The 27,806-nt window shown below is 44.3% G+C and overlaps 2 protein-coding genes across 3 annotated transcripts in view; both read right to left on the reverse strand.

Moving 5' to 3' along the window:
• Positions 1 to 417: 417 nt before the first annotated feature.
• Positions 418 to 5,136, reverse strand: LOC120022254 (biogenesis of lysosome-related organelles complex 1 subunit 4-like). Of its 2 annotated transcripts, XM_038966139.1 has the most exons (5): positions 4,777 to 5,136; positions 4,546 to 4,617; positions 3,574 to 3,675; positions 3,286 to 3,420; positions 418 to 1,100 (listed from the first exon to the last, which is right to left on the reverse strand). In XM_038966139.1, the coding sequence occupies exons 1-5, from the start codon at positions 5,074 to 5,076 to the stop codon at positions 1,011 to 1,013; spliced, it is 699 nt and encodes a 232-aa protein (XP_038822067.1). In that variant the 5' UTR covers positions 5,077 to 5,136; the 3' UTR covers positions 418 to 1,010. The 2 variants fall into 2 exon arrangements, with proteins under 2 accessions (XP_038822067.1, XP_038822068.1); XM_038966140.1 differs by lacking the exon at positions 3,574 to 3,675.
• Positions 5,137 to 5,350: 214 nt separating this feature from the next.
• LOC120022222 (partitioning defective 6 homolog gamma-like) overlaps positions 5,351 to 27,806 on the reverse strand; it is a 42,055-nt gene continuing 19,599 nt past the window's right edge. Inside the window, exon 3 of the mRNA XM_038966102.1 lies at positions 5,351 to 8,359. Within this exon, the coding sequence (XP_038822030.1) occupies positions 7,299 to 8,359 (1,061 nt within the window). The 3' untranslated portion in view covers positions 5,351 to 7,298. The remainder of the gene's footprint in view (positions 8,360 to 27,806) is intronic.

The following is a 27,806-nucleotide window of genomic DNA, read 5'->3' on the forward strand; positions in this document are numbered from 1 at the left end:
TTAAATTGAGCCTTTATTTAACTAGGCAAGTCAGTTAAGAACAAACTCTTATTTAGTTAGTTATTTCACACATGAGCTCTTTGTAGCCAAGAGAAAGTGACATAAAATATTTGAGTTTTCAACAAGTGCTTTATGTAGCAGCTAGCTGTGTATTCCTCTGATATATTTTGATATCTGTGGTGGTGTGAAACTCAGTAACAGCTTTCCAGATGAGGGTTTACTGATAAAGTCAATAAGAAACAACTTTGTTGATAATTATTTAGTATGATGATCATTAGTGACAAAAGTATCAAATAATATACAACTATGACAAAATATGTTCAACAAATAAATGTTGCTTGGTGCAGTGTGTTGAGAATTACAAAGTGCCAATTCCACTCCAGTATTAGGCCATACAAACAGGAAACAATAGCAGTATAAAAACGTCATGTTAAGTTTTACTCAAGCTTGAACATCATATACTTCAAATCATACTATTGGTGAGAGTACAAGTGTGATGATTAATAACATTTTCCTTATAGCAATTTAATTCAACAGGTGACCACACAATAAAATAAAGGGAAACACTCAGAGGCACTTGAAAAACAGAGTCTTGAAGAAGAAAGGTCTTCAGATCAATAACACAATTTTCCTTTTTCAGGTGTCCGCATCCAGTCTGATTTCTTCAGCGTCTTCACAGCCACTTGATAGTGAGAGAGCCAACACTATATTGCTTGTTGAAACTGTCAGATCCTCCAGTTCAGAGGACACTAGTATTATTGTCTATAGTCAGGTCCAGAGCCATATCCATCTATGGCTCTGGTCCAGTCAAGACAGCCATGCAGACTGAGGTCACCTGACCTAGAGGAGTCAGGCTGACCATTGCATGTGCGATGTGTGGGAGCTGTAGGCATCTGTTTCAAGTAGCCTCCTAAAATGGCACCCTATTCCCTATATAGTGCACTATTGTTGACCAGAAAACAATGGGTAATACAATATGTAAGGAATATGGTGCTATTTGAGACAAACTTTCAGTGTCCTGGGTGTGGGGTGAAATAATCATCTGTTCTCAACACTGGGGGAAGCTCCTGATGCTGCTGCCTTCTGGGGCTGGCTGGTTTCTGTAGAGACAAAAGTTATGGATTTAAATTAAATACAATTGTCACATGCGCCGAATACAACAGTTGTAGACCGTGAAATGCTTACTTACAAGCCCTTAACCAACAATGCAGTTCTGAAAATACAAATACATCCATTGAGAGCAATTTATAGGTCAGAACAACTACCATTTAATAATAACAATTATGGGGCCTCCCCGAGTGGCGCAGCGGTCAAAGGCACTGCATCGCAGTGCTAGAGGCGTCACTACACACCCGGGTTCAATCCCAGGCTGTGTCGCAGCCAGCCACGACCGGGAGACCCATGAGGCGGCGCACAATTGGGCCAGCGTCGTCCGGGTTAGGGGAGGGTTTGGCCGGGCGGGATGTCCTTGTCCCATTGCGCTCTAGCGACTCCTTGTGGCGGGCCAGGTGCATGCACGCTGACTTCAGTCGCCAGTTGTACGGTGTTCCCTATGACACATTGGTCCGGCTGGCTTCCGGGCTAAGCAAGCAGTGAAGCAGTGCGGCTTGGCAGGGTCGTGTTTCGGAGGACGCATGGCTATCGACCTTCGCCTCTACCGAGTCCGTACGGGAATTGCAGTGATGGGACAAGATTAACTATCAATTGGATATCACAAAATTGGGGGAGAAAAATGGGTAAAAAGTTACAAAATTTGTAATTAGGGGGAGATATGAACCAGTATCTGTACTTTAGAGACTTCTATAAAGCCCAGAAAGATTTGATTCAAACTCCCATTCACCAGCTCTGCAAGTGTTATGTCAAAATACATTCGTTGATCACCAAATATGGAGTTTCGCTGAGCAACCATCTTTGTGATGATAGTTGCCCAGTACAGCACTGGGGCCAAGCTTCCTGACATCCAGGACCTCAATGCCAGGTGGTGTCAGAGAAAGGACCTAAAAATTGCCAAAGACTCCAGCCACCCTAGTCATAGACTGTTCTCTCTACTACCACACGACAAGTGGTACCAGAGCGCAAAGTTTAGGTCCAAAAGGCTTCTTAACAGCTTCTACCCCCAAGCCATAAGACTGCTGAACAATTAATCAAATGGCCACCCGGACTATGTACATCCACCCCCGCTTTTGTTTTCACACTGCTGCTACTCACTTTACCCCTACCTACATGTACAAATTACCTCGACTAACCTGTAGCCCCACACATTGACTCAGTACCAGTACCCCCTGAATATAGCCCCGTCATTACTGTTATTTTATTGTTACTTTAGTTTAGTCAATATTTGTTAAACACTATTTCTTGAACTGCATTGTTGGTTAAGGGCTTTTAAGTACGCATTTCACAGTAAGGTCTACAACTGTTGTATTCAGCATTTCATGTATTTTGTATTACTTTTATTTAACTAGGCAAGTCAGTTAAGAATAAATTATTATTTTCAATGACGGCCTAGGAACAGTGGGTTAACGGCCTTATTCAGGGGCAGAACGACAGATTTTTACCTTGTCAGCTCGATCTTGCAACCTTTCGGTTACTAGTCCAACGCTCTAACCACTGGGCTACCTGCCGCCTCCATGTGACAAATAACATTTGATTTTGATGTACTCCCGTTATGGACAACTGAAAAAAATGCCTCTTCGGCACCTCCAATGTTTTGAGCTGTTGTAGACTTTCGACCTGTGCGTGGCAATAATGAATGATTGGAGGTGCCAAATAGGCTTTTTTTCAGATGCTTGTAAATTTTTATTTACACCTTTTTTTGGAAGTACATACTGGCATAAACGGGAGTAAATGAAGATAGTTGCTCAGCAAAACTCCACATTTGGTGATCAGCGAACGTATTTTGACATTATAACGCTTGCAGAGCTGGTGAATGACAGTTTGAGTCGGAGCTTCTTGGGCGTTAGAGAAGACTTTGCTAGTGGCATCACTACAGACCCTGGTTCGATTCCAGGCTGTATCACAACTGGTTGTGATTGGGAGTCCCATAGGGAGGCGCACAATTGGCCCAGCATGGTCCGGGTTAGGGTTTGGCCAGGGTAAGCCGTCATTGTAAAAAAGAATTTGTTCTTAACTGACTTGCCTAGTTAAATAAAGGTTAAATAAAATAAAAAACACAGAGATACTGGTTCAGGGGGATAGTGATTAAGTATAGGAATACAGCATTTACACTCCAAATGGATATTGCCTTAATGGTTGACTGAGATGTGCATTGATTGATTGAATCCTCACATTTAGAAAGCTCGGGACACTAATGGTACGGAAGATCTTTCTGAAGGCGCCCGGCAGGGTTCCTTGTTCCTTCTCTGCCTGAGTGACATGCTCCTCCATGACATTCACATTGGCACCCACCATCTTCACAAACACCTGGACACAACACCAGGGAACAGGGTCAGATACAGAACTACCATACCTGTGCCCCAAATAGAGAATAGGGTGCCATTTGCTACACAGATCATGTCAGGATTTCAATGACATCATCCTGGTCATTAACAATTACGTTAAGTAAATCACACTTACATCCAACTTGTCAATCTTTCTGTATATTTGTCTCATATCTTCTGATTTTCTATGTATTTGAGGTAGGTTCTCGTTGACAATCTGTGATGTGTCGTTGCGGATCTATAACCAGTGGAAGAAAATTACATTTCTCACCCACTTTCAAGGACAACGACAAGAGCAGCGCATACAGGGATGTGCAAGAATGGCAATATACCATAAAAAGCTATGTATCAAACTACAAAATACAGAAATACATTTCCAAGTAGTAGGACCGAACAGCAACAACATTCTCAGTAACAGTTACAGAAACATTTGACTTGCTCTAATTGTAATATGTTGTTTATCTACTTTAGTTGAATGCACTGACTGTTAGTCACTCTGGATAAGCGTCTGTTAAATGACCAAAATAGAAATATGAAAATGAACATAGCAAAATTAACTGCAAAGCACATTGGGTATTATTGACCATGTCAGGCAGAACTCATTAGAATAATACTCAGCATGCTTTGCAAATGCCAATTTTTACATATACAATTATATTTAGTTCATTTAGCACAGGGGTGTCCAACCCTGTTCCTGGAGATGTACCTTCTTGTATGTTTTCACTCCAACCACAGTTGTAACTAACCTGGTTCAGTTTATCAACCAGCTACTTATTACAATCAGGTGTGCTAGATTAGGGTTGGAGTGAAAACCTACAGGATGGTAGCTCTCCAGGATCAGGGTTGGACAGCCCTGATTTCGCAGATTCTCTTATCACACCATAGTGCCATCAGACTTCTGATACCAATGCAGGGTGAGAGGTGCCCACAAAACTGAAGCGCTATAAAAAAAAAAATGGTATAGAAAAGGATTTTGAAAATACAAATTACAGCTCTTGAAAGTATCTTGTTAAAAAATACAATAGAGTGCAGTTCAGCCTTGTGTAATACAAATTACTCAAGTAAACGAAATACATATTTCAAATACAGCCGATCTCTGAGCACGTACCATGTCAAGCATTCCAACAAATTCATCCACCCTAGTAAGCATTTCCTCCAGACTTTTCTCCAAACCCAGGATCTGTGGGGTATAGAAAGCAGGACATGGTTATAACCAGTCAAGTGACATTTCTCATCACGCGTATCCAGTTATAGCTAGCTTTGGCTAGCGCTATTGCACCTCCCAGCATAGACAGGATGATATATTTTACATCCATCGGAAAGGTTGATTCTTTCTAACCTCGTCTTCAGCTGTATCTCTGATGTAAGAGGAGTAACTGAGGGCAGTGTGTCTCAGTATCTCATCCTCCTCGTTGTGGTCTGGGTCCGTGTCGGGTTCCTCGGAGTTGAAGCTCGGACTCCGCAAGACTGCTGGGTCGAAGCTGGGGCTTTGCGACACGGTACCATTGCTTAGGGCCTCGCTCAACATGGATAAACTGCTCACACTCTGCGACACGATGCCACTGTCCCGACTCACCTCGGCACTGGACTCCTCCAGCGGGGAGAGAACATCTACCCTATTTTCCATCCTAGGTTCCATCTTTTCCCCCTTTTGTTTATTTTTGTTTTCAGCTACCGTGTTATGATTGTCAGCTGATTAAATCACGTGGTTGAATCTGATGGCGGCTTACAAGGATCAAGTAGAGCTAAGTGAAAAGGCGCAATTTTAAATAAGGTCTCTTTCTCACTAATTTCCTCTAAAGTTGAATACTGAAATCTGATGACTCAATTGCCATTAGAAACGTGTAAAAACACAGGAAACCATGAGTCAACTTTCTACAATAGAAAATGGGAATGAAAAACTGGACAGCAAGTGCATTTTAAACCTTTATTTTAAAATGTATCTCCCAAAACTTACAAAACAGTAAGAAAATATAAACACAATATTCACAATACAATTCAAATTAATTGCATTTAGGGTTTGAATTTCAACTGTGGAAATTAGTTGAAGTGATACTTACGGTTTACTATGTTGAAAGAGCAACTAGGCCTACTAAATATTGATTGAGCAATTACAGATCAAGCCCTAATATCCATTCAATTGTTTACATTTGAGTGCTCAGTACATATCTGGACTAAAATGAATTAAAAAGGCACAAAGTGTTTTACAAACCTTTTCTCCAATATGTGTGGAGAATGTATAGCAATGTCTGTACAGCATCATCACCATCTCATAGAATAAAAACAGTCCAGTTTACATGATATGCTGAAATATTCCCCATCATAATCATCCTCGTACCATAATACCTCATGGAATTATGTTCATATGTCATTGTTTTTCCCTTGTAAAAATCTATTATAAAATCCTTATGTACATTAAAAAGAGACAGTAAAACAATAGACATTATTCCAGAAAAAAACTAGACGTTTCTGTAATAAATATAAAACCTGTAATATTTCCTAGGCGTGAATATGTTGGCTCACACTGAGTCGATGGTACAGGGTACTACCAGAAGGGGGAAGTGACCAAAACATTATAGCACTACTCAATAGGGTTGAACTGACTGTGCATAGTAAAGATATGCATGGAATAACCTCACTATGGTCATAAGAACAGTGCCAAGGTAACCAAAGCAGCCTATGGTGAGAGGAAAAGGAAAGAGCAACAAAAATGACATATTTGTGAACCAAAATAGGGTGATAATACAATGTTAATCCTGGTACTAACATGGAGATTTAAAAGAGTTGAAACAATAAGACTGTTCAAAAAAAAAATGACTTTGCAAACCTTGACAGCTTAAAAGCCTTGAACTACAATGTGAATAATGGTGAGAAGAATCCCATACAAAAATCAAACCACCGATGGATGGCTTAGTGTCCCACTGAATCCATGTACTCTATGAAAGTTAACCATACCATGGATGGATAGATTACGTTTGTAAACCAAAGTACCACTGGATCCGTACATGGATCTCAATGCGTGTGCCCAACACAGTGTAGGAAAGTGAATGAGTGAGGTTAAGCAGATGCAGATTCAGGTGTTATCACCTTCACCTCTTAGCAGTCCTGCCTGCTGTAACAGGGTTCACATCCCCCTGCCTGCGGTAACTAACAGGGTTCACAGCCAAGCAGATGAGTTGAGTAAACAGTAAAGATAAGGATTCATTAGCGGTGAAGTGAGAGGGGTGCTAGTCAGATAGTGGCTTTTTTCCAGAGAGCATGTTGCATTCCTGGAGCTCCAAAAACAGACAACCAGTGGAGAAGACGAAACAGGATATAGACTATGTTCAGTGTAGGAAGTATTGCTTGATAGCAGTTCAAAATGTACCAGGTATAAATGACTGCTGGTAAGGGAAGTAAGAGTTTTAGTACATGTGTTGATCCAACACTTCTCCTTATTAAAGCTTAGAATAATTTATTTGAGAAGATAAATCTGTGAATACACAGGTAAAATACAGAGAATCAGTAGACAGGCAGCATTGTACAGAAACATAGAATTGTTCTTAAAAACAAAAGCTCATAGTTGGTCCCAAAAAGGAGATAGAGGTTCAGATTAAAAGTGGCCACTAAAGGATAGCAGGTGAATCCCATCAGGCTTACACATTAGTGGCCTAAAATGCTAATTTACAAGACATAGAAAACCTTAAACTCAAACAATACAGAATAAACTGTCCTTATTTGTTTTATAAAAAAATGTAACAAAATTAGTAGGAGGTTTGAGGGACAACGTTCATTCTCATGGTGGGTATACCGGGCAGGGGATGCTCCAGCTCACGTCCAATGTGTGTGTGTCTGTGTGTATTATTAGTGTAGGTGTGTGTATTATAGGGTGATGACGGTGCCATCCTCTTCCACCCCTCCCCGGGGCAGGGCCAGGCTGTGTCGAGGGTCCGTCCTCATGGTGCTGAGGATTTTGTGCAGGCTGCTGTTGCTCTCCCGGAGGGCTGGGTTGCTGCTGTGGTGCTGGGTTTGGTGATGCTGGGGGGTCTGTAACTGGGGGTGCTGGAGGTTCAGGTCCCTGTGCAGCATGTAGCTGAGGCTGCCGTGGTGGGAAAGGCCATTGAGGCTGGCCTGGGAGTGGGAGGAGGGCTGGGAGTGAAAGGAGGAGGTGGAAACCACAGAGAGGGGTCGGATCGGGGGGTTGGTGGGTTCCACGGGGGCCTGGGGAGGGGCTTGGGTATGGGAGCGTGACGTTCTTGAAGCCACGGACACCATTGATGCGCTGGAGCGCCTCGACGGCCGCTTGAGGCTGCTCTCGATGACGATGTCTGACTCCTCATCGCTTTCCAGCTCGTCGGGGTAGCCGTGGGCACCGGTCGCCATTGCTGCGGTGGACAGGCTGGGGTAGCCGGTGGAACCGCTGCTGTCTGACGACTGACCGGAGCTGCCGGATATCCGGCTGGCTCGCACCACATTGTTCCGCTGGTTCACCGGCTTCACTGTGACAATCAGGTTGTGACTGTTGGCGATCATCATGTCCGTTACCTGGTCTAGCGTCTTCCCAGTCACCTCAATGCCGTTGACCTCCAGGACCTCGTCATTGACAGCCAGCAGGCCCGTGCTCTCAGCCAGGCCCCCAGGCACCATGCGGGAGATAAAAATCCCAGGCACCTTCTCCAGGCCATGGGGCGTCACCCGTACGCTTGTCCCATCCCGGATGTAGAACCCCAGGGGTTTGTCAGAACCATGGCGGTAGAGACGAACGCGGCGGTGGGACTCTGGCAAGATGTCCACATCGATGATGGAGGAGACTGGCCGGAAGTCCTGCGGCATGCCAATGCGGATGTGAGGTCGCTTCCTGTTGACGTCGTTCCGCAGGGCCACCACAGCCTTCTTCTTTCGGGTCAGAGAGTGAGTCCCATAGCTGCTGTAGTCGACCTCCTCTGAAACACAACAGGAGAAATAGAACTGGTTAGAACCTTTTCTGAAACCCAGAACAGAACTGCTAAGAACTGAAACACAGAAAATATAGAACCCCTTAAGGCCTCTGGAAGACAGGAGAAAACAACTGCTCAGAACTATGTCTGAAACACGGAACAGAACTACTTAGAACAGCTTAGCTCTCAGGAACACTTCACTTGAAGCATATGAGCCTCAAATGGTGAGCAGATGTTTTCCTTAGAAAGAACACAATACATAAAGGTTTCATTTGTAGCAAGAAATGTACGCAGCGCTCATTACCATACACGTCAACAGGTCTTAGTCCAAACTCCTCTAACTCTACCCCTGGGTAAAGCAAGCATAAACCCTTCATGTTTTTAAAATGGACAAATGACCAAAACACACATAAAACTGCAAGATGACAACATGAACACAGATTAACTTTATTCCAGACTTGGGACATCAACACAACAGAATAGTGAAGCTGCCAATACATTCTAGATTGCAGTCCTAGAGTCATTAATAAAACGCTGAGAGGGCAGAGCAGAGCTGACAGTGTGGGGGTGTGTGTGTGGGGCGTTCCTGTCTGTGCTGACAGAGCTGTCCCGCTTTACTGGTACTGCTTAGACAGCTGCTGTTGGGGAGGCCCTGCCTGCCAAGCCAAACCATGGCCAAAATGGGACCAGAGTCACAGCGTACTGACTGTTTACCAGTCCCACTCTAAAGAAACACCCACACAAGGAGTTGAGGACAATGGGAAGTTTATCATTAAAACTCCTCAGCTTGTTTACTGTGAAAGCCTTTCCCTCCACTTCAGAACAAAGCTTTAACTGGGCTGAACTTGTGGCAGACCCTGTTGCACTCTGGGCCATAGAGAAAGTCTGACGAGTGCTGTGCTGGTCTGGTGTAGCTCTGCAGTCAGTGGGGTGGAACAACAGAGCCACAGGAAAAACAGTTGTAATCAAACCAAACACCAGGATGGGATTACAGTTGGAATACCGATCATTCTGATCTTCAGTTGTACACGACTCGCTGTCTGCAAGCAAGGGCAACGAAGTGTGTTCACGCAAAACCATTTTCACAGTTCAAAAAAATATATAAAAACATTTCAACCAACCCAATATGTCTAGGCTTAGGTAATGGCCTTAGGTATTTGAAAAAAAAAACACAGGATGGCTTTTCAATACCGTCAAAACTACTTATTTGAAGTTGTTCAATACATTTGAATATTTATAGCAACTTTTTAAGTTAATACCTACAGTCAACTTTTGCAATACTTTAGGAGACAAAGCAGATTGTCTTTTTCATTCCACCCCTCACATTATGAACAGCTGAACCAGTCACGTGTTTGTTTGTAAATAGCACAACGTGAGAAAGCAGGAGCTGGTGAGTCCATAGCGTTGTATGTCTATAGTGAGTCTCTGTTGTGCAGCGCACATGAGGTGATGAAGTTACACCTGCACTACTACATTTTTGCCATCAGATATCTTACATCTTTCTGCCATGTTTGAGAAGTCAAAAAGCTCTGGATGAGTTCTGTACAGGTGCCATTTTTTTCCCTGTGCTTCCTATTAGCGTTTTTTCCCATTCTCCTCCTTTCTTCTCCCCTCTGCTCCTTGTACATAAAATGCTCTTCCTTCAGAAAAGCATTCATCACAACTTTGTTCATTTGCACAATTTCTCTCGTTCACTTCCGCTTGTAAAATGTAAACACTCACTGAAAATGACATTAGGGAGGGCCTCCCGGGTGGCGCAGTGGTCTAGGGCACTGCATCGCAGTGCTAACTGCGCCACCAGAGTCTCTGGGTTCGCGCCCAGGCTCTGTCGCAGCCGGCCGCGACCGGGAGGTCCGTGGGGCGATGCACAATTGGCATAGCGTCGTCCGGGTTAGGGAGGGTTTGGCCGGTAGGGATATCCTTGTCTCATCGCGCTCCAGCGACTCGTGGCGGGCCGGGCGCAGTGCGCGCTAACCAAGGGGGCCAGGTACACAGTGTTTCCTCCGACACATTGGTGCGGCTGGCTTCCGGGTTGGAGGCGCGCTGTGTTAAGAAGCAGTGCGGCTTGGTTGGGTTGTGCTTCGGAGGACGCATGGCTTTCGACCTTCGTCTCTCCCGAGCCCGTACGGGAGTTGTAGCGATGAGACAAGATAGTAATTACTAGCGATTGGATACCACGAAAATTGGGGAGAAAATGGGATAAAATTTAAAAAAAGAAAAAAAAAGAGAAAAAAAGAAAATGACATTAGGTAGCTACTATCTATCCAACTTGACAATGACAGGAAGAGAAATAAAGAGAGACATGGAGAGACAGAGAATGCCAGAAACAGAGATACAGTATGATAGTGAGAGGACTGCTCAGGCATAATAAACTCATCCTGTGACCTTCCTCTCAGGACATGTCTGTACTGCTAGCTGTGTTGATCCAGATCCAAGGAGGAAGTTTGTCCGGACAGTGTGAAGCACAGTGCTGCAGGAACAGGAACTAGAGGTCCTACGGGGGGACATCCACCACTTCCATGGCAATGGGCCACGAGTCATAGTCCCTACTGGGGTGGACACTTGCCTGGGTGAACGTGTTTGACATTATAGCATATGCAAGTGGGATAACCATATGGTTACATGGTATAGATGTGTTCCCTCTGCTGGAAAAGTGTGTTACTTCCTATGCTAAAGTATTTTTGGGGGCCAATTCTCTGTGCTAATAGTTTCAGTGGGAGTATTTTGTGCACCACTGTACTGAACCTTACCTCCCAGGCCGACTAATGACTTTCTGCATCTCCTCCCCACTAATGACGGAATCTAATGACAGGACACAACACACTGTTTTAATAACACTGTTCTGAAAGCAAACTGCTGCACTCCTTGCTACAGATACAGATGGCCACAGCTAGGTTTGCAAAGGGTCGGTAACTTTCCGGTAAATTTCCAGAATTTTCCCGGAAATTTTCCATGGGAAGTTAAGCCCGGGAATTTGGGGAATTTTGCTTAAATTCATAAAAAAAAAAAGTTAGCTAATAACAGTGAACCTTTTTTGTGGGATACATATAAGGCAACTCTAGATATTGTGTCATTTTGGTTAAACTATCCCCAATTCAATGGAATTGCAACCCTCTGCATGCACAGTGCATTCTTCCATCACATGTACAGCTGATTCTCAAGATCTTGCACACTAATGAGATGCTATTGAGCCCACACTACTACACTGTCTGAGTCAAGGACTACATGCTTTCTGGTAAGTTTTGATTACAATACTGGGTGGGATGAATATATTTTATATGACTTACATGATTTTTTGTTAACTAGTAAATAGTAGCCTACAGCAAAGTGTGTTTAAATAATTTCTAACTTGTTAACCTCTCTTGGGTAGGGGGCAGTATTTTCATGTCCGGATGAAAAGCGTGCCCAGAGTAAAATGCCTGCTACTCAGGCCCAGATGCTAGGATATGCATACTATTAGTAGATTTGGATAGAAAACACTCTGAAGTTTCTAAAACGGTTTGAATGATGTCTGAGTATAACAGAACTCATATGGCAGGCAAAAACCTGAGAACAAAATCCAACCAGGAAGTGGGAAATCTGAGGTTTGTAGTTTTTCAACTCTTTGCTTATCCAAGATACAGTGGAAATGGGGTCATAGGGTCATATTGCACTTTCTAAGGCTTCCACTAGATGTCAACAGTCTTTATAACCTTGTTTGAGGCTTCTACTGTGAAGTGGGGGCGAATGAGCGGGGAATGAGTAAGATCTCTCCTAGAGTGCCACGAGCTGACCATGTGCGTTCACGTGATAGAGTTAGCTTGCGTTCCATTGCATTTCTGAAGACAAAGGAATTCTCCGGTTGGAACATTATTGAAGATTTACATTAAAAACATCCTAAAGATTGATTCTATACATCGTTTGACATGTTTCTACGGACTGTAACGGAACTTTTTGACTTTGTCTGCACCTAGTGATCGCGTGTCATGAATTTTGATTACTGGGCTAAACGCGCTAACAAAAAGGATATATGTGGACATAAATGATGGACTTCATCGAACAAAACAAACATTTATTGTGGAACTGGGATTCCTGGGAGTGCATTCTGATGAAGATCATCAAAGGTAAGTGAATATTTATAATGCTATTCTGACATCTGTTGACTACACAACATGGCGGATATCTCTTTGGGTTGTGTTGGTCTCTGAGCGCTGTACTCAGATTATTGCATGGTGTGCTTTCTCCGTAAACTTTTTTTGAAATCTGACACAACGGTTGCATTAAGGAGAAGTGGGTCTAAAATTCCATGCATAACAGTTGGATCTTTTAGCAATGTTTATTATGAGTATTTCTGTAAATTGATGTGGCTCTCTGCAAAATCACTGGATGTTTTGGAACTACTGAACATAACGCGCCAATGTAAACTCAGATTTTTGGATATAAATATGAACTTCACCGAACAAAACATACATGTATTGTGTAACATGAAGTCCTATGAGTGTCATCTGATGAAGATCAAAGGTTAGTGATTAATTTTATCTCTATTTCTGCTTTTTGTGACTCCTCTCTTTGGCTGGAAAAATGGCTGTGTTTTTCTGTGACCTGGCTCTGACCTAACATAATCGTTTGGTGTGCTTTCGTCGTAAAGCCTTTTTGAAATCGGACACTGTGGCTGGATTTACAACAAGTGTATCTTTTAAATGGTGTAAAATACTTGTACGTTTGAGGAATTTTAATTATGGGATTTCTGTTTTGAATTTGGCGCCCTGCAGTTTCACTGGCTGTTGACGAGGTGAGACGCTACCGTCCCACATACCCTAGAGAGGTTAACAATTTCTGCTAGTAAGTTTTTGCTACCATGTGGGTTTTAGCTTGCTTGAGCCTGCTAACTGAGGAGTGTTAATTCACCTGTTTCCATACATGTTTCATTTTTAAACTTTTTTTTATCTTACAAAGGAGTTTAATCAAATTTGCCTAACTATTTATCTGTACATGGAATTGTATATATATTTTTTAAACTCTTTTTTGTCTAATCTTTATAGGAAAATGCCACGGGTACTATCTGATGTGTGGAGACATTTCACTGCAGCTAATGTAGAAGGAAAACCTGTGTACATTTGCAAATACTGTGCCAAATCATATGTGAAGAATGCAACAAAGATGCAGAATCATCTGGCCAAATGCATAAAGTTCCCTCAGCACTTACAACAAGCAACCTCTGACAAAAGTCCCTCTACTTCTATTCAAGGTGAAAATGATGATTCAGACACCTTATCGATTGCAACAGCTCATGGTCCTCCTGGAATCAGAAGCTTTTTTTGACTCAATGGAGGAACGTAGTCAGAGAATTGCTGATGAATGTCTTGCTCGAGCTGTGTATGCAGCTGGTTCACTTCTGATGCTCACAGGCAATGTGTATTGGAAGAGATTTCTGAATGTTATTCACCCAGCATACTCCCCTCCAACCAGATATGCTTTATCTACTCATTTGCTGGATGCAGAGTTCAAGTGAAGGTCAAGCAAATCATAGAGAAAGCAGACTGTACCCACTCTGATGGGTGGTCAAATGTTTGTGGACAAGGAATAATTAACTACATCTCCACCCCTCAACCCGTATTCTACAAGAGCACAGACACAAGGGACAACGGACACACCGGTCTCTACATTGCAGATGAGCTGAAAGCAGTCATCAATGACCTTGGACCAGAGAAGGTATTTGCACTGGTGACAGACAATGCTGCAAACATGAAGGCTGCTTGGTCTAAAGTGGAGGAGTCCTACCCTCACATCACACCCATTGGCTGTGCTGCTCATGCATTGAATCTGCTCCTCAAGGACACCATGGCACTGAAAACAATGCATACACTCTACAAGAGAGCCAAGTAAATGGTTAGGTATGTGAAGGGTCATCAAGTTATGGCAGCAATCTAACTTACCAAGCAAAGTGAGAAGAATAAGAGCACCAAATTGAAGCTGCCCAGCAGCACCCGTTGGGGTGGTGTTGTCATCATGTTTTACAGTCTCCTGGAGGGGAAGGAGTCTCTCCAAGAAATGGCCATATCACAGTCTACCGATATGGACAGCCCCATCAAGAGGATCCTCCTGGATGATGTATTTTGGGAGAGAGTGGTAAGCAGCCTGAAACTCCTGAAACCTATAGCAGTAGCCATTGCACGGATTGAGGGAGACAATGCCTTCCTGTCTGATGTTCAGATTCTGCTTGCAGATGTAAGAGAATAAATCCATACTGCCCTGCCCACTTCACTGTTGCTCCAAGCAGAGGAAACTGCAGTTCTGAAATACATTTAAAAAGTGTGAATTTCTGCCTGAAGCCCATACACGCCGCAGCATACATGTTGGACCCCAAGTATGCTTGCAAGAGCATCCTGTCTGGTGCAGAGATCAACAAGGCCTATGGTGTCAATACTACCGTGTCTCGCCACCTTGGCCTGGATGAGGGCAAGGTTCTTGGCAGTCTGGCAAAGTTGTAATTTTTTATTTCACCTTTATTTAACCAAGTAGGCCAGTTGAAAACAAGTTCTGGTTTACAACTGCGACCTGACCAAGATAAAGCAAAGCAGTGTGACAAAAACAACAGAGTTACACATAAACAAACATTCAACATATCTCATCAGCCACCTGGTGGGACTTTGTGGATCTGAGGCTCTTTCCCGTTGCCTCCATCATCCTCCAAATCCCACCACCAACAGCCACCTCAGAGCGCAACTGGTCCTTGTTTGGGAATACACACACCAAAGCTGACCAATACAAGAGTTGAAAAATTGGTGGCCATCCGGGCAAATTTGAGGCTTTTTGAGCCTGACAACGAGCCATCCTCAACAAGGTTGGAAAGTGACAGTGAAGATAAGGCCTCAGAGTCTGATGTTCAAGAGGTGGACATTGAGGAGGTCTAGGGAGAAGACATGGAAGCCTGAGAGGAAGACAACCAAAGCTTTAGTTAAATCATTTTACAGATGTATGTTGAAAATGTTTTTGGGAGATGCGATGGATCATTGGGGATCAGTCAATATTCCCTTTCTTTTGTTGTTCAGGGAAATCATCCCATGTGATGCGTCAACTCATTTAATTCAAGTTCAATTCGTAACGAAATTGCTTTTTTAATTTCTATTGGAAGGATTTAATAATTTGCAATTATGTCTACTTATGATAAGGTAAAAGGTTTATGTTTGTCTCCATATGATATGGTAAATATACCCAATGCAAAAAAACATCTACATTTAAATGATATTAATATGAATTTGCATATATCTCCATTAATACCCATATATTCCCATTAATTCCCACAGAAAGTTTCCACCTCTGAATATTCCCCAACATGTGCAACTCTAGCCACAGCTATAAAAGATACAGAACCACAAGCCACAGAACCCAGTCTGGCCAGCTCTACTGTGGATTTTCATATAGAACCCACCCTGCCAGCTCCAGCTCCTGCCCTGCCCACCCTGTCAGAGAGAGGCTGGAAAATACCTGTAGACACCCTTTTCTGTTTCACTGCTGCTTTCAACTCTTGTTTTTAAGAATGCTTCCCAAAGCTTCTGAATATCATCAAAGTAGGGTGCCGAAATTATTCTCAGTTGTCGGTCGAGGCAGCAGGAAGTATAATTATTTAGATTGAAGCCAGACAGGCTTTTATTATGGGGAGGAATTTATGCCACAAGTGCAAGTCTGCTGATGGGAAACACATTGAGGCTGTACTGCTCCATCTCATTACCGAGGTGGACTGGTGTACCAACACTTCCCTCCACTGTCCCGCCTTTAGTCCCAAAACCCCAGGCACGCGACACACTGATGAAACTGAACAACACATTCCCCCCACTTAATCCCAAAGTCCTTTCCAAACTAACAGTTGAGGGTCAAGAAAGAGACTCTGAACTATCTGAGAAACACAAGAGCGAGAGAGAGAGCAAAAAGGGTGGCATCTCACCAAGATCCAGGCCACATGAACAGACTGCTGACTAGAATGGAAAGACAATTTATACAAACACAAATAATTGGATGGTAAGATGGAAGTACAATTAGCCCAGTAATGTAAGAGCTGCAGCCCTGTTGGATAAAAGAGAATGATCATCAGAGCATGATGATTATGTGGCTTCTAGAGCATCGGGGGGAAAAGGAATTTAGAAAAAGTCTGAATGCTTCCAGAGTCAATACCTTCAGCCGGATGTTGACTGACGCAGCACAAAACAAGACATGTAATAAAGGTACTAATGCGGAGCCAAGGGAATACAGCTAAATAGTTTGGCATGGAACTGAAAACACTGACATGAACCAAATAAACTTTACCATCTTCCCCAAGAGAACTAATCTGAAAACTAACTAGGTGGCACCCGAAATGGCATCCCCATAGGCTCTGGTCAAAAGCACTGTACCATTTAGGGAATAGGGTGCCATTTCAAATGCGTCACAGTGAATTCAGTTCGAAGGTACAACAACAATAAACAGCCTCAACCAAGCCATGTGATGCTGGCCAGTCACCTGACCTGGCTCTCCCATCCCAGTATGGGTCAGGGTTTAGGGATTAAAGGTGAAGTGCCTAAATTCCTTTGTTTGTAAGAGGGCCGAGAGGGCCTCCCACCCACAATCCGGTCAGACTGCCAGGCTGGCTCTGTAGGGTTTCACCAGTCAGGAATGTGGCGTTTGATGGATATATCTCTGGACAGGTTTAACTTAACTCAGTTTCTGTAGCTGTGGCTACTCTAGCCTTGCCTAGTCCTAATCCTGCATCCCTTTAGGCTGGGCTAGGTCTGAAATGGCATCCTATTTCCTACATAGTACTCTCCTCCTTGTTAACTGGACCTGTGAAAAAGAGCCTCCTTTCAAGTCCAATAAAGGGTTTGATGATCAGTCATTAGGCCTCCCCATGTGCTTTGTTCTCAAACACCTTGTTGTGCGTTTAGTGCTGAATGTATGTATTCGCCAGCAAGCAGAATGTGTTGGCCAGAAAGCTGAATGTAGCCTACTGGCCAGCACAGAGTACAACGATAAACACAAAGTAGAAAATAAAATGTTATATTTTGAGCCACTATTTCTGAGCCCATTTGTTCAGTTCAAATCTAAGAACAGTGCATATTGTTGTGATGTAGTGCTGTCGTGATAATAAGTTCACGTTGATGGGAAAACTAACATACATTAGTCTAGACTAATCTGTCGGCTCTGTATAATGTTGCGGCAGGTAGCCTAGCGGTTAGAGCGTTGGGCCAGTAACTGAAAGGTTGCTAGATCGAACCCCTGAGCTGACAAAAATCTGTCGTTCTGCCTCTGAACAAGGCAGTTAACCCACTGTTCCTAGGCCTTCATTGTAAATAAGAATTTGTTCTTAACTGACTTGCCTAGTTAAATAATGCCCAAAAAAATGTAATGTAAAAAATAAACTGCACAAAAAAGACTGGTAACATTCTACACCTCTGTGACAAACCACTCATAAGCCTGGCTTTACAGAACATTAATAAGCAACATAAATCACATGTTGACTTGTTCCGTTGCATAATCTGTTTAGTAATTAGTCTGACGTGAGCCTAACGATCTGAGGGAACATTCAGGGTCTTAGTTGGTGTTTGTGATGGACGACAACACGTGGCATATTACACCTCTGTTACGCAACAGTTATCATGCAGAGATGTTTGGGAATCTCAGTACCTCTCTGTTCACCAGGTATACTGTAGGCATCTAGGATCCCCTCTGCTCACCGGGTGTCGCCTACGGGAACTAGACCCTGAATGTTCCTTCAGTTTGAATACATTACTAAACATAGACTCCTCAGAACCATGTTGGTCAGCGAGCAGTAGCCAGAGGAACAAACCAGCAGGTTTCTGCCAGGCTGGTGTGAGAGATCGGAGGTTGGAGGTCAGGGAGAGAGAGGGGTGAGAACATCCTCCCCCCAGGCCAGGCTTGGGTTAGCCACTGGGAGTGACCACTTGAAGAGATGTTAGTATTTAGACGTGACCCTGCTACAGACCCCTGCTAGGCCTGAACAGCCAGCTCACTGATGAACACATGACCTCAAAGATCAAGAGCCTCCTTTAAAAACAGCATGGGTAACCAATACTCTGGGCCAACAAACTACTCTGGCTGTACTCTGGATTACGCAAACACCACTCACACAACACAGCTAGGCTATCCATCTTCCATAGAGACAATAAAAAGGGTCTTTCCTCCACCACCACAGGAACAAAGTGACTACCCACAGACTAAACAGTGACTAACTGCTCTTACTGCCAGTATAGACCAGGGGTGTCAAACTCATTCCATGGACCTGAGGTGAGGGGAGTTCTTCAGTGACCTTAATTCAATCAATCAAGTGCAAGGGAGGAGCAACAACCCGACGTGGAATGAGTTTGACACGTGGTAAAGACCATAACCACCACAGAGAGGTGTATAGAAGGTATGCAGGGCACGGGACACAGCTGTCTTTTCCATTATGTCCCTGGCTGCCGTGGCTAGCCTGGCCCTGGCCAGAGAGTACTCGAGAAATTCCCCATCCACTCATCTCCACACCAGCCACCAGAGGTGTTGCATCACCTGCAGGGAAAAAGGTCAGTTAGAGGTTCTAAAACCTGTGTGATCACGTCTGTCCGTCCAGCATCGGGGAGGTCTGAGATGCAGCAGGAAGACTGCTGCCAAGGCATCCCTTATTCCTTTAACACTAATATGGAAAAAGGGAATCACCTAGAATTTAAAATAAGCAATGTTTGCCACGGTAGCAGGGTCAGGGGGGGAATGTTTAGGGGCCTAAGCACATACATAGTAGATGACAGCTAGAGTGGCAGGTGAGGGAGGAAGTTATTTAAGTTCCAGCTCCACCATAACCACAGAAATATCCTGTCGTCTCGCTCGTCACACACAAAGTTCAAAGAATCCGAGCAAGAACTATTGGTCTGACCCCTTCCAACCACTGCTCCTCCAGAACTGGGAGCAGAGCTAGAAGCTGGAGACAGGGAAGACAGCGGAAAGCCTCTGGAGATTTGACTTTACTCAAATACTCTCAAGAGACAGACGGGGCGAGGGAGGAGCTCGTGCTCCCTGAGAGTGCACAGTCAGCAGCACGGCCCTCCCCCTTCCTCCTCTCCCCCCTGCCTGTTACCACCAGACATCTGGGACCAGTTAGGGGGCTGCTGCTGAAGAGATCAGGGTGGAGAATAGGAATGGCAACACTACGAGGGAGGATTAGCCTTCTCTCCTCCTCTTTTTCAGACGCATCACATTTTTTAACACAGGTCATAGTTGCCGACTTGTCTAGTGGTTGGGGGGGGGGGGGGGGGGGGGGGGGGGTTAAATGATAAATGGTCTCCACCCAGAATAGTCAGAACACGTGTTGTCGGTTAATGTTGAGTGTTTTCTTACCACTGTCCATAAGCTCCACAAGTATGGAAGGCGAGGCTTTTAGCAGTAAATTGGGAGTTCAGGGCCCATATTTGACATCTGAGTTTGCCATTTAGATCAAACTGAATAACAGGCTCATCCTAGATCTCAGGTGATCTGTGAATACAGGCTAATAGCATTGCATTTACAGCAGCAGCCAAACACAGCAGAATTTAGAAACAGAGGAGGTTGTGGGACAGATTTTGGCAGCTTATCGGAGCAGGGTGACTTAAATCACAGTGGCATACTGGGAGTCAGGGCCACCTGTCTGTTTACAAACAACAGAGAGACTGGAAGGAGAGACAGGAGAGAGAGGGAAAACGCAGGAATACATCTCTCCTAATAGACATCTGAGTCTGGACCTCGCCAGGGAGGGAGTCCATCTGAGGGAGCGAGTCCAACTTTCCAAAAATGGGGAAAAAAGTGATTTCTAAAATCTTCCAAAAAGGATGTCCAAAAATCTTCTTTGTAAAAAATGACACATTTAGAGCTCATGGCCATCTTAGTCCACTAGAGCGTGAGAGTGAGGGGAGACATGGTGCATTGGGGACAGATGTTATTTGAACCACAACAGCAGGAGACTGCTGCCGTTTCTAGCCTGCTACAATAGAGCTTTTAGCTTTAGGAATAGAGACAGCACTACAGAGCAGGAAGGGACAGACAGAGACAGCACTATAGAGTAGGAGTCAGACAAAGCACACTGACAGAGGACAGCTAAATTAGCGAGAGCTTCAGACTCTTTAGTCCTTTAATAATGTTTAACCAGCTCCTGGATTGAAAGATTAGATTTCTATTCGATCTGGTTCACACTGTTCATTACGAGAGAGCATGTATGTGTCCTTAGGGGATACGTTAGAAGTAATTTACACTGATCCAGGCTGAAGAGGAGTAACCTAATAAACTAGACTCACAGAGCTGTATTAGTCATAGACAGCCTCATTTAGACTGTAAATCAAGGGCATCATTGGATGTTCCAGTAAGGATTTCAGAATGGTTTATTAGTTCAGGGGAGGGGGTGAGAGGGTGCGCCATTTGATTAGTGCCCAATAATGGAGTTTCCTAAACTCCAAAGAGAAGTCTTTCCACCACTGTCCCAGTGAGACATCTACCTGGGCAGCCAGGGAGGGAAAGGAAGAGGGCCAACTGATAAACTCAGTGTGGGGGTCAATGAGGGTGTACCGATGATCCCATCCCTGCCTGGACACTAGATACAGCCTCTCCCTGGCTTGGTCTGGTCTGGCCTAGCCTGACCTCTCTCCACCCCCTCACCAGCCTGGCTGTCTCTGTCAGTGAGCAGAGCCAGACCTCCTAAACCTAACCTCCTCATAACCCTCTCTCTAATCTCCCCAGGTTCTGGGTAACAACTAACAGGTCCTGAGAAAAGTTAGGATAAGGACTGTACCCCCACCGACAGACATCCCATCTCTCTCTATCCCCATCCAACATCTCCTCCTGACCCCACTTCTCCCCCTCATCAGAGAGGATCTGGGGAGTCTGACTACCATGCCACATGGTGCTCTATACCCAGTAGGGATTAATATTTTGACCGAAAATCTACCATGTTTTAATACCGGGAATAATTCATGTATCCCGAGAGTCCCGGGAAATTTAAAGGGTTTAAAACCAAAATATGGTCACTATGCTAGGGTTCTCCCAAAATAAGGATTGGCTGTGCCACTATGTGAAGATTTCAGCGTAAATTAAACTGATGTTTAGTAATGATAGAGTAACTACCTTTGAACACCAATGACATTGCTGTGAATTGCCAAGCAGGCCTTATCAGAGCTTTATCATCTTCCTCAATTAATTCAGCAGTCAGTTATCTCGACACAGAGAGCGCTCAGGGCGCACCCCGGGTAAGCCTATAGCGTTATAGAATCACACACACTTTGTCAAATTACCAAAGTTGCTAAACTTGCTAGAGAACATCCAAATGAATGAGCCCATGAATAAACAGTGAGACGAAGGGTGGAAATCGTTTAAATAGCAAGCTGTCTTAACGGTGTCCAACTGCGTTTTAAAAATATTCATAACTACTCTCATACCGTTTGTTGATCGCATGCATAGGTGAGAGACATGCTTTGATAATGCAACCTATGGATTACAGAATAAAGTTAGGAATTTTCATGCAAGACATGAGTCATGATTTTGGGTTTCAGTGGCATTGGGACTGGATAGAAAAATAGCCTAGGTTCTAGGACAATAGCATTTTCCTTCATGTCTCTCTGAATTGTTAACAGTGGTTTATTGTGCATAGGCCGATCACATTTGGGACTGTCTGAAGAGTCACAATGACAGATCAGAGGCACACATTTGATTGGCTATACTGTAGGGGTTTCTTGTAGGGTTTTATTAGCTGCATTTGGGTCACGTGTGTAGTCGGCAGTGTCAATTAAGCGTGCGCTTTGAATTTATGGCGACTTTGTGGCTTCCACGCTACAACCTGTTTGGATAATGTGCTCTTTTATTGTTTTGCTAATCTGCTACTGCACATGTGTATTTTGGGGAATTGCATTAGTGTGACATAGGGGGGAAATGTTTCCCGGGTCTTGTAATGTATTTGTTTCTGAAAATGTGGAGTGTTACCAGGACAGGATCCTGGTTACCAATGTTAATCCTAATACCCAGCCTGTCCAAGCACAACAATCCAGGTTGACATTCACATACCAGCTCTATCAATATACACTGGCAAACACACACACGACTCACACTGGCAAACACAAACTCACGTACTAGTGAGAATTACACCAGCGGCCAAGTGGAGTCGGGACTTCACCGCAGCCTATTAACGTGTGGTTTTCATGTCAGGCACAGGGAGAAGTGAACTAGTACGTATCATTAAAACGATAATAGGGGGGGTGGAACGGGAAAGAAGGGATTTGGATGGATAATTGCAGTCTAATGGTAGCAAAGCTTCATGTTTCATCCACCATTAAAGAAAGACAAAGCACACACACACACAGAGAGACAGAGACTCACAGTAAGCTAATGCTGATTAGGGTTTAATTCAACCACAGTAAAACTGCTGTCACTATGATTCCCTCTCAGAGAGAGGTGCATCTTATTCGGTGGTTGACAAGAATATGAAATTCAATTTACTGTCTGTAAATCACATCTCCATAACAACGTGAGATAATCTGATAATATCCTGCGTATGTTAAGTCCTACTGTGCAGAGCATATATTTCATTATGTTCCTTAGCCATAATACTGTATCACATTGTGAAATTCCCCTGTTTACATTGTGTAAGACACAGAGGCTGGTTCTGTCCACACGGGGCAGTGTCAGCCTCTCTCCTCCCCAGTTGAGGCTCACCGTCCCTGGGTGTTGTTGGGTAGCCGTTAGGCAGGCTGCATGCTGGGACAGGCCCGGGCTAGAACTACACCTGAAACAACAACAGGACTGGTCTGGATCTCTGCTGCTACACCTGAACCATCCACACCTTTGTACACAACCAGACTGCTTCCTGTGTGCTTCTGAAGTGTCAGGTTCTCCACTCCTGCCAGGCTCCACTGACTCTGTTTGCAGACGATGACACACACTAACGAGATCCTACCCTGCCCACATCACAATTTCTCCAACAAAGCAAAAAAGTGAAATACAACTATTTTTCTACAATGGGCTCCCTGAGATAATATCCGAAGAGTTTAGAGTAGTGGTCGTCACGGATCCACCTGTACCCGAATACCTAAGACCCAATTTTGGACCAGTGAAGGCCTCTACTTTAAAAGTCAGGACTGCTAACAACAGCGATAAGACAGGAACATAAACTGTACTCAATAAATGGAGGTATTATAATGTAGCATCAGAACTTCCCCAGATTGCTGAGCCAAACTTCTGTATGATCAACTGAAGTGCTTCTAGCTGTCAGTATCTATCATCTACAAATCTAAACGATTCATATTGTCTACAAGTCTAGTCTCCACTAGTCATCTGAGAAGAGTTGGAGCTCCTTTCTCCTCCTCCCGTCATCCCAGAACTGAAATTGTTCTCCTCTAAAATATATTTTCTGCAATATGACTAAAGAGGTTGGGCATCATTGTTTTATTTCAAAAGTTCATGTGCAGGTCTGTCACCTGCCTGCATGTCCCAGCTCAGCCAGTCAGCAAATATATTTTTGTGATTGACAGCTCTCCTGATCCACTGTAGCCAATCAAACATTGAACAAGTGCCTCCCTGGTCCTTGTGGGGTGGGGGAGGTTAGAGTTAAGAGGGGGGGGGGTATGGCACAGCAGGCTGTCTCATTGTTTTACAGCACGATGACCTATATATGCCTCTTCTTTGAACACATTCTAAACTCAGCTTAATTGTTCCTTTACTTCCCCTTCAGCAGATTCAGCACACACATACACCCCCCCCAACCACCACCCCCAAACACCAACCGTGGACTAGAAGCCCATACTACAGTCCGAAGAGTGTTGTTTTAGCCTGTTCATACTTAATCTATACATAACACCATTTGGAGATCAGCGAAACAAGGACAAACAGACAATCCGAATTTAACATGCTATCGCCAAGGTGATCCAGAATAAAGCAGATGAATAATCACACCCTGTAGAACACACCCCGTAGAACACACCCTGTAGAACACCCCATCTGACTGCAAGTCACAACTGAGCCTTTCTAGGAAAAACAGATATTTTACTTGTGCCCAATGAACCGCTGCATCAGGGCTAATCATGTTAGTTCACTGAGAGGGGGTGGAGGGGGAGAGGCTGTAGCGAGAGCCCCCCCCCCAGCAGGGCTTGAGCAGGCAAAGTGAATTTGGGACCATGCAGATATGTTTTTTCTCATTGCTTCATGGACTAGATATTGACTGCCGCCAACAAGTACACAGGGTGGCTTGTCTTGTGGATGAAGATGTGATGGCTTTCAGGTGACGGGATATGCGGATCCCTACATGCTAGGTATCGGGCAATACTGCAACAAATACATGTGGACGTCCCTAAATAATAAAATCGAAACTTCCTAGAGCAATTCTGTTCTTCTAATTCCTTGTTTCATGGTCCATAGCATATTTCTGCTTCCCAGACAGACCAGTGTGTTGCTGGGTGTTTGGTGTTGTGAGTACATGAGGAGGAGAGGCCCTCCTTAGTAATTATGTCCTCCAGAAATAAAAACGGTGGCAGAGGAGGCAGTGGCGATGTTTAGAACACAACAACTCTCCCTGCACCGCTCCGTTGACTCTCGCACTACTTTTTCCTCACAGCTCAAACTCATGAAAAAGGCAGTTAACCCACTGTTCCCCGGTAGGCCGCCATTGTAAATAAGAATTTGTTCTTAACCGACTTGCCTAGTTAAATAAAAGATTACATTAAAAATATATATTTTTATATGTGTTCCCAAGCTGCTGGGACTGTTAAAGGGCCAGGACACTGTAGCACATGTAGCTGTGCTGCCTGAGAGAGAGACGAGGCTGATTACGACTGCTACAGAACTCATCTCTGTTGCCCGGTCATCAAACACCACAGGATTCTACAGGGACAGAGATATTAATGTTTACAGCATTCCAGAATGCTTTAGAGAGAGACCATTTTTTTTGTGAAAGACAAGAAAAATGCTGAAAATGCTGCAAAAGTTAACCTTAATATAGTCTTACCACGATGTACGAGACAGTAAAACTAACAGAAATAGACTCCGTGGTTAAAAAAATGTGAGAACTAGAATAAAGGACGTCATCTCAGCACAGCACTCGACAGGAGATGAGGCATGTCCGTGCCAATTTACAGTGAATGCAGCGAGACTTTAAAACAAGATAGAGAAGGAACTAGGTTAAGGGCACCATAATCCCCACACAAGCACGTACTTTTGTTCTCAGCTGTGACGGCACACACACACACACACACACACACACACACACACACACACACACACACACACACACACACACACACACACACACACACACACACACACACACACACACACACACACACACACACACACACACACACACACACACACACACACGGCCTCGTCCTACAGTAGATCAGTAATTAGAGGAACTAGAGAGAGCTGGTCTCTGGTTTGCATAGATACACTGCCTGCTCCCATCCTAACCTCTCCTCTGCTCAAACAGCCCACAGACAAAGTACACTAAACGCTTCTCTCCACAACCAGCACCCACAATGAACCTCTTCCAGGGTTCGCCTAGCACAGGGATAGTTCTCTCCTAAACCACATGTGACTGGGTCGGGTCCAGAATCCACTAAACACAGCCTGGCTGGGGCTATAAACAACGATAGCCTTGCTCTAGGCTTAACCTCCCCTCCTTTACCCGGTCTAAAAACATACACTCACGGTTCAAGCTGCTGCAGGGTTAGAAGGAATAGGTAGACAGTTGTATTTACAGAGCTGACAGCTGGCAGAAAGGGTTTGGTGGTGGTTGTTAAACTGTTAGTCTCTGGGAGAACTACAGCCATATTAATCACAACAGGTCGTATAGGCTAACATGTATTGGTACAGAAACAGTCTCAGATTATGTGGGAGAGAAACTCACACAGGAATCATGGCAGTGTGTCTGGAAACATAGGCTGTGGGAGCTGACACAGCGAGGCCTTTTCAAAGCAGGTCGTTAAATCAAACAAAGCAGGGAGAGAAAAAAAAAAACATCTCAAAGTTTGCCAAATACAACAGACGTTTAGAGTTTAATTAAAGTGAACACACTCCTCCCTCCATTCTAGTTTATGGATCAGAGGGAGAGGATGGGAAGGAGTGTGTGTGTGTGTGATCTCAGGAGCAGACAGAGGAGAGAGGCGACCAGGAAGGAGGAATCCAATGAGGGGGGATATTAATAAAAAGGAAGGAGTGCAGATTCCTCTCACCAATCCTCCACACGTCTGCTCTCATCCCAACCATCCCTGCTCCCGTGAAACTCCTAAACAACAACAAGCAGCTGCTGTGTTGTTGCCATGAACGTATAATGACTAACTCCACAAACAACCATTAAACTACAAAACACCAACAAACACCAAGACACAAACAGGGGAAATCAAAGTAAAGCAATGGGAAAAAAACTTGCCTGGGTAAACTAAACCAAATTTGGCCCCTGTTGATGGGAAGAGCAGGGGTGGAGGAGGGGGTGGTGTGGCACGACTGAGACCCTAACAAGTGGGTTGACTTAGGGCCCATCTAAACTGTCGATAATGGTCCTGCTACAACAGAGCAGGCAGACAGAGAGGGCCTGTCCCAATCAGGCATGAAGCTACCCCTCCATGCTGCTCCTAGCAGGTAGCTACAGTGCCATCACACTCCAACTACTGCTCTCTGTGAGGAGCACAGGAGAAAAACGACCCCTCTTCCACACACACAACCACTTTTAACTGCTCTGGCCATGCCACCTTAGAGAAGATACACTTGACATGGTCCAGGAACACACAGGACAGCCTACTACAAGAAGCAGGCAGGATAACCAAATATACTGTAGAGGTAAGCCAAATACAGACCTGCTATGAAACAAATAGGAAGGTATAAGGTATTTCAATGAACAGCATGTTGGTCTGTTCATCTGCAGCCAGCCAGTGTCCCCCCTCTCTGGGAGTTATTTGTCCAGCATGGTGCTGTGATGCTCAGACCGTCTCCCCTCTGGATATGACTGGGATTACCAATGACCCAGACAGGGCTGTCTGATGCCTGACAGAGGAATAACAGAACCACAGCAGACTGGACTAGCCTAAACCTGCAGAGGCCATTCTCTCCCTTTCGGTTCACCCTCTTTCAGACTTTCTCTGAACGGTCATACTGTCAGCTTCAGCACTTTTACCAAAGTGAGAGGAAAGAAACCTAATGCTGGGGAGTGGGGGAGGGGCACAGGGGTGGAGGGGCTACTGACAGCTGGTTCTCTTCCTCCCCTTTCAAGAGCCTGTCTGTTTGTCCAGAGCAACATGTGGACCAGCTCATACATATGGACCCATTTCATAACCACTCTATCCCAAACAGAACCAGGCTTTTAATCCCTGCAGAGCATTCAGACATCGGAAATGCATTAACTGTAGGGATGCACGATATAAAAATCGGTGAACATATCGAAAATTGGACAACATTAGCTAAAAATGCCAACATCGGTATCGGCCCGATGTCTAGTTTAACACCGATG

Source organism: Salvelinus namaycush, chromosome 27, assembly GCF_016432855.1.
Source record: "Salvelinus namaycush isolate Seneca chromosome 27, SaNama_1.0, whole genome shotgun sequence".
Lineage (NCBI taxonomy): Eukaryota > Metazoa > Chordata > Actinopteri > Salmoniformes > Salmonidae > Salvelinus > Salvelinus namaycush.

Coding starts and splice junctions, on each gene's coding strand:
- LOC120022254 (XM_038966139.1), bottom strand. CDS start 5,076: ATGGAACCTAGGATGGAAAATAGGGTAGATGTTCTCTCCCCGCTGGAG. Junction 4,618..4,776: donor GAGATACAGCTGAAGACGAG/GTTAGAAAGAAT, acceptor TATACCCCACAG/ATCCTGGGTTTGGAGAAAAG. Junction 1,101..3,285: donor GTGTCCCGAGCTTTCTAAAT/GTGAGGATTCAA, acceptor TTGTCTCTACAG/AAACCAGCCAGCCCCAGAAG.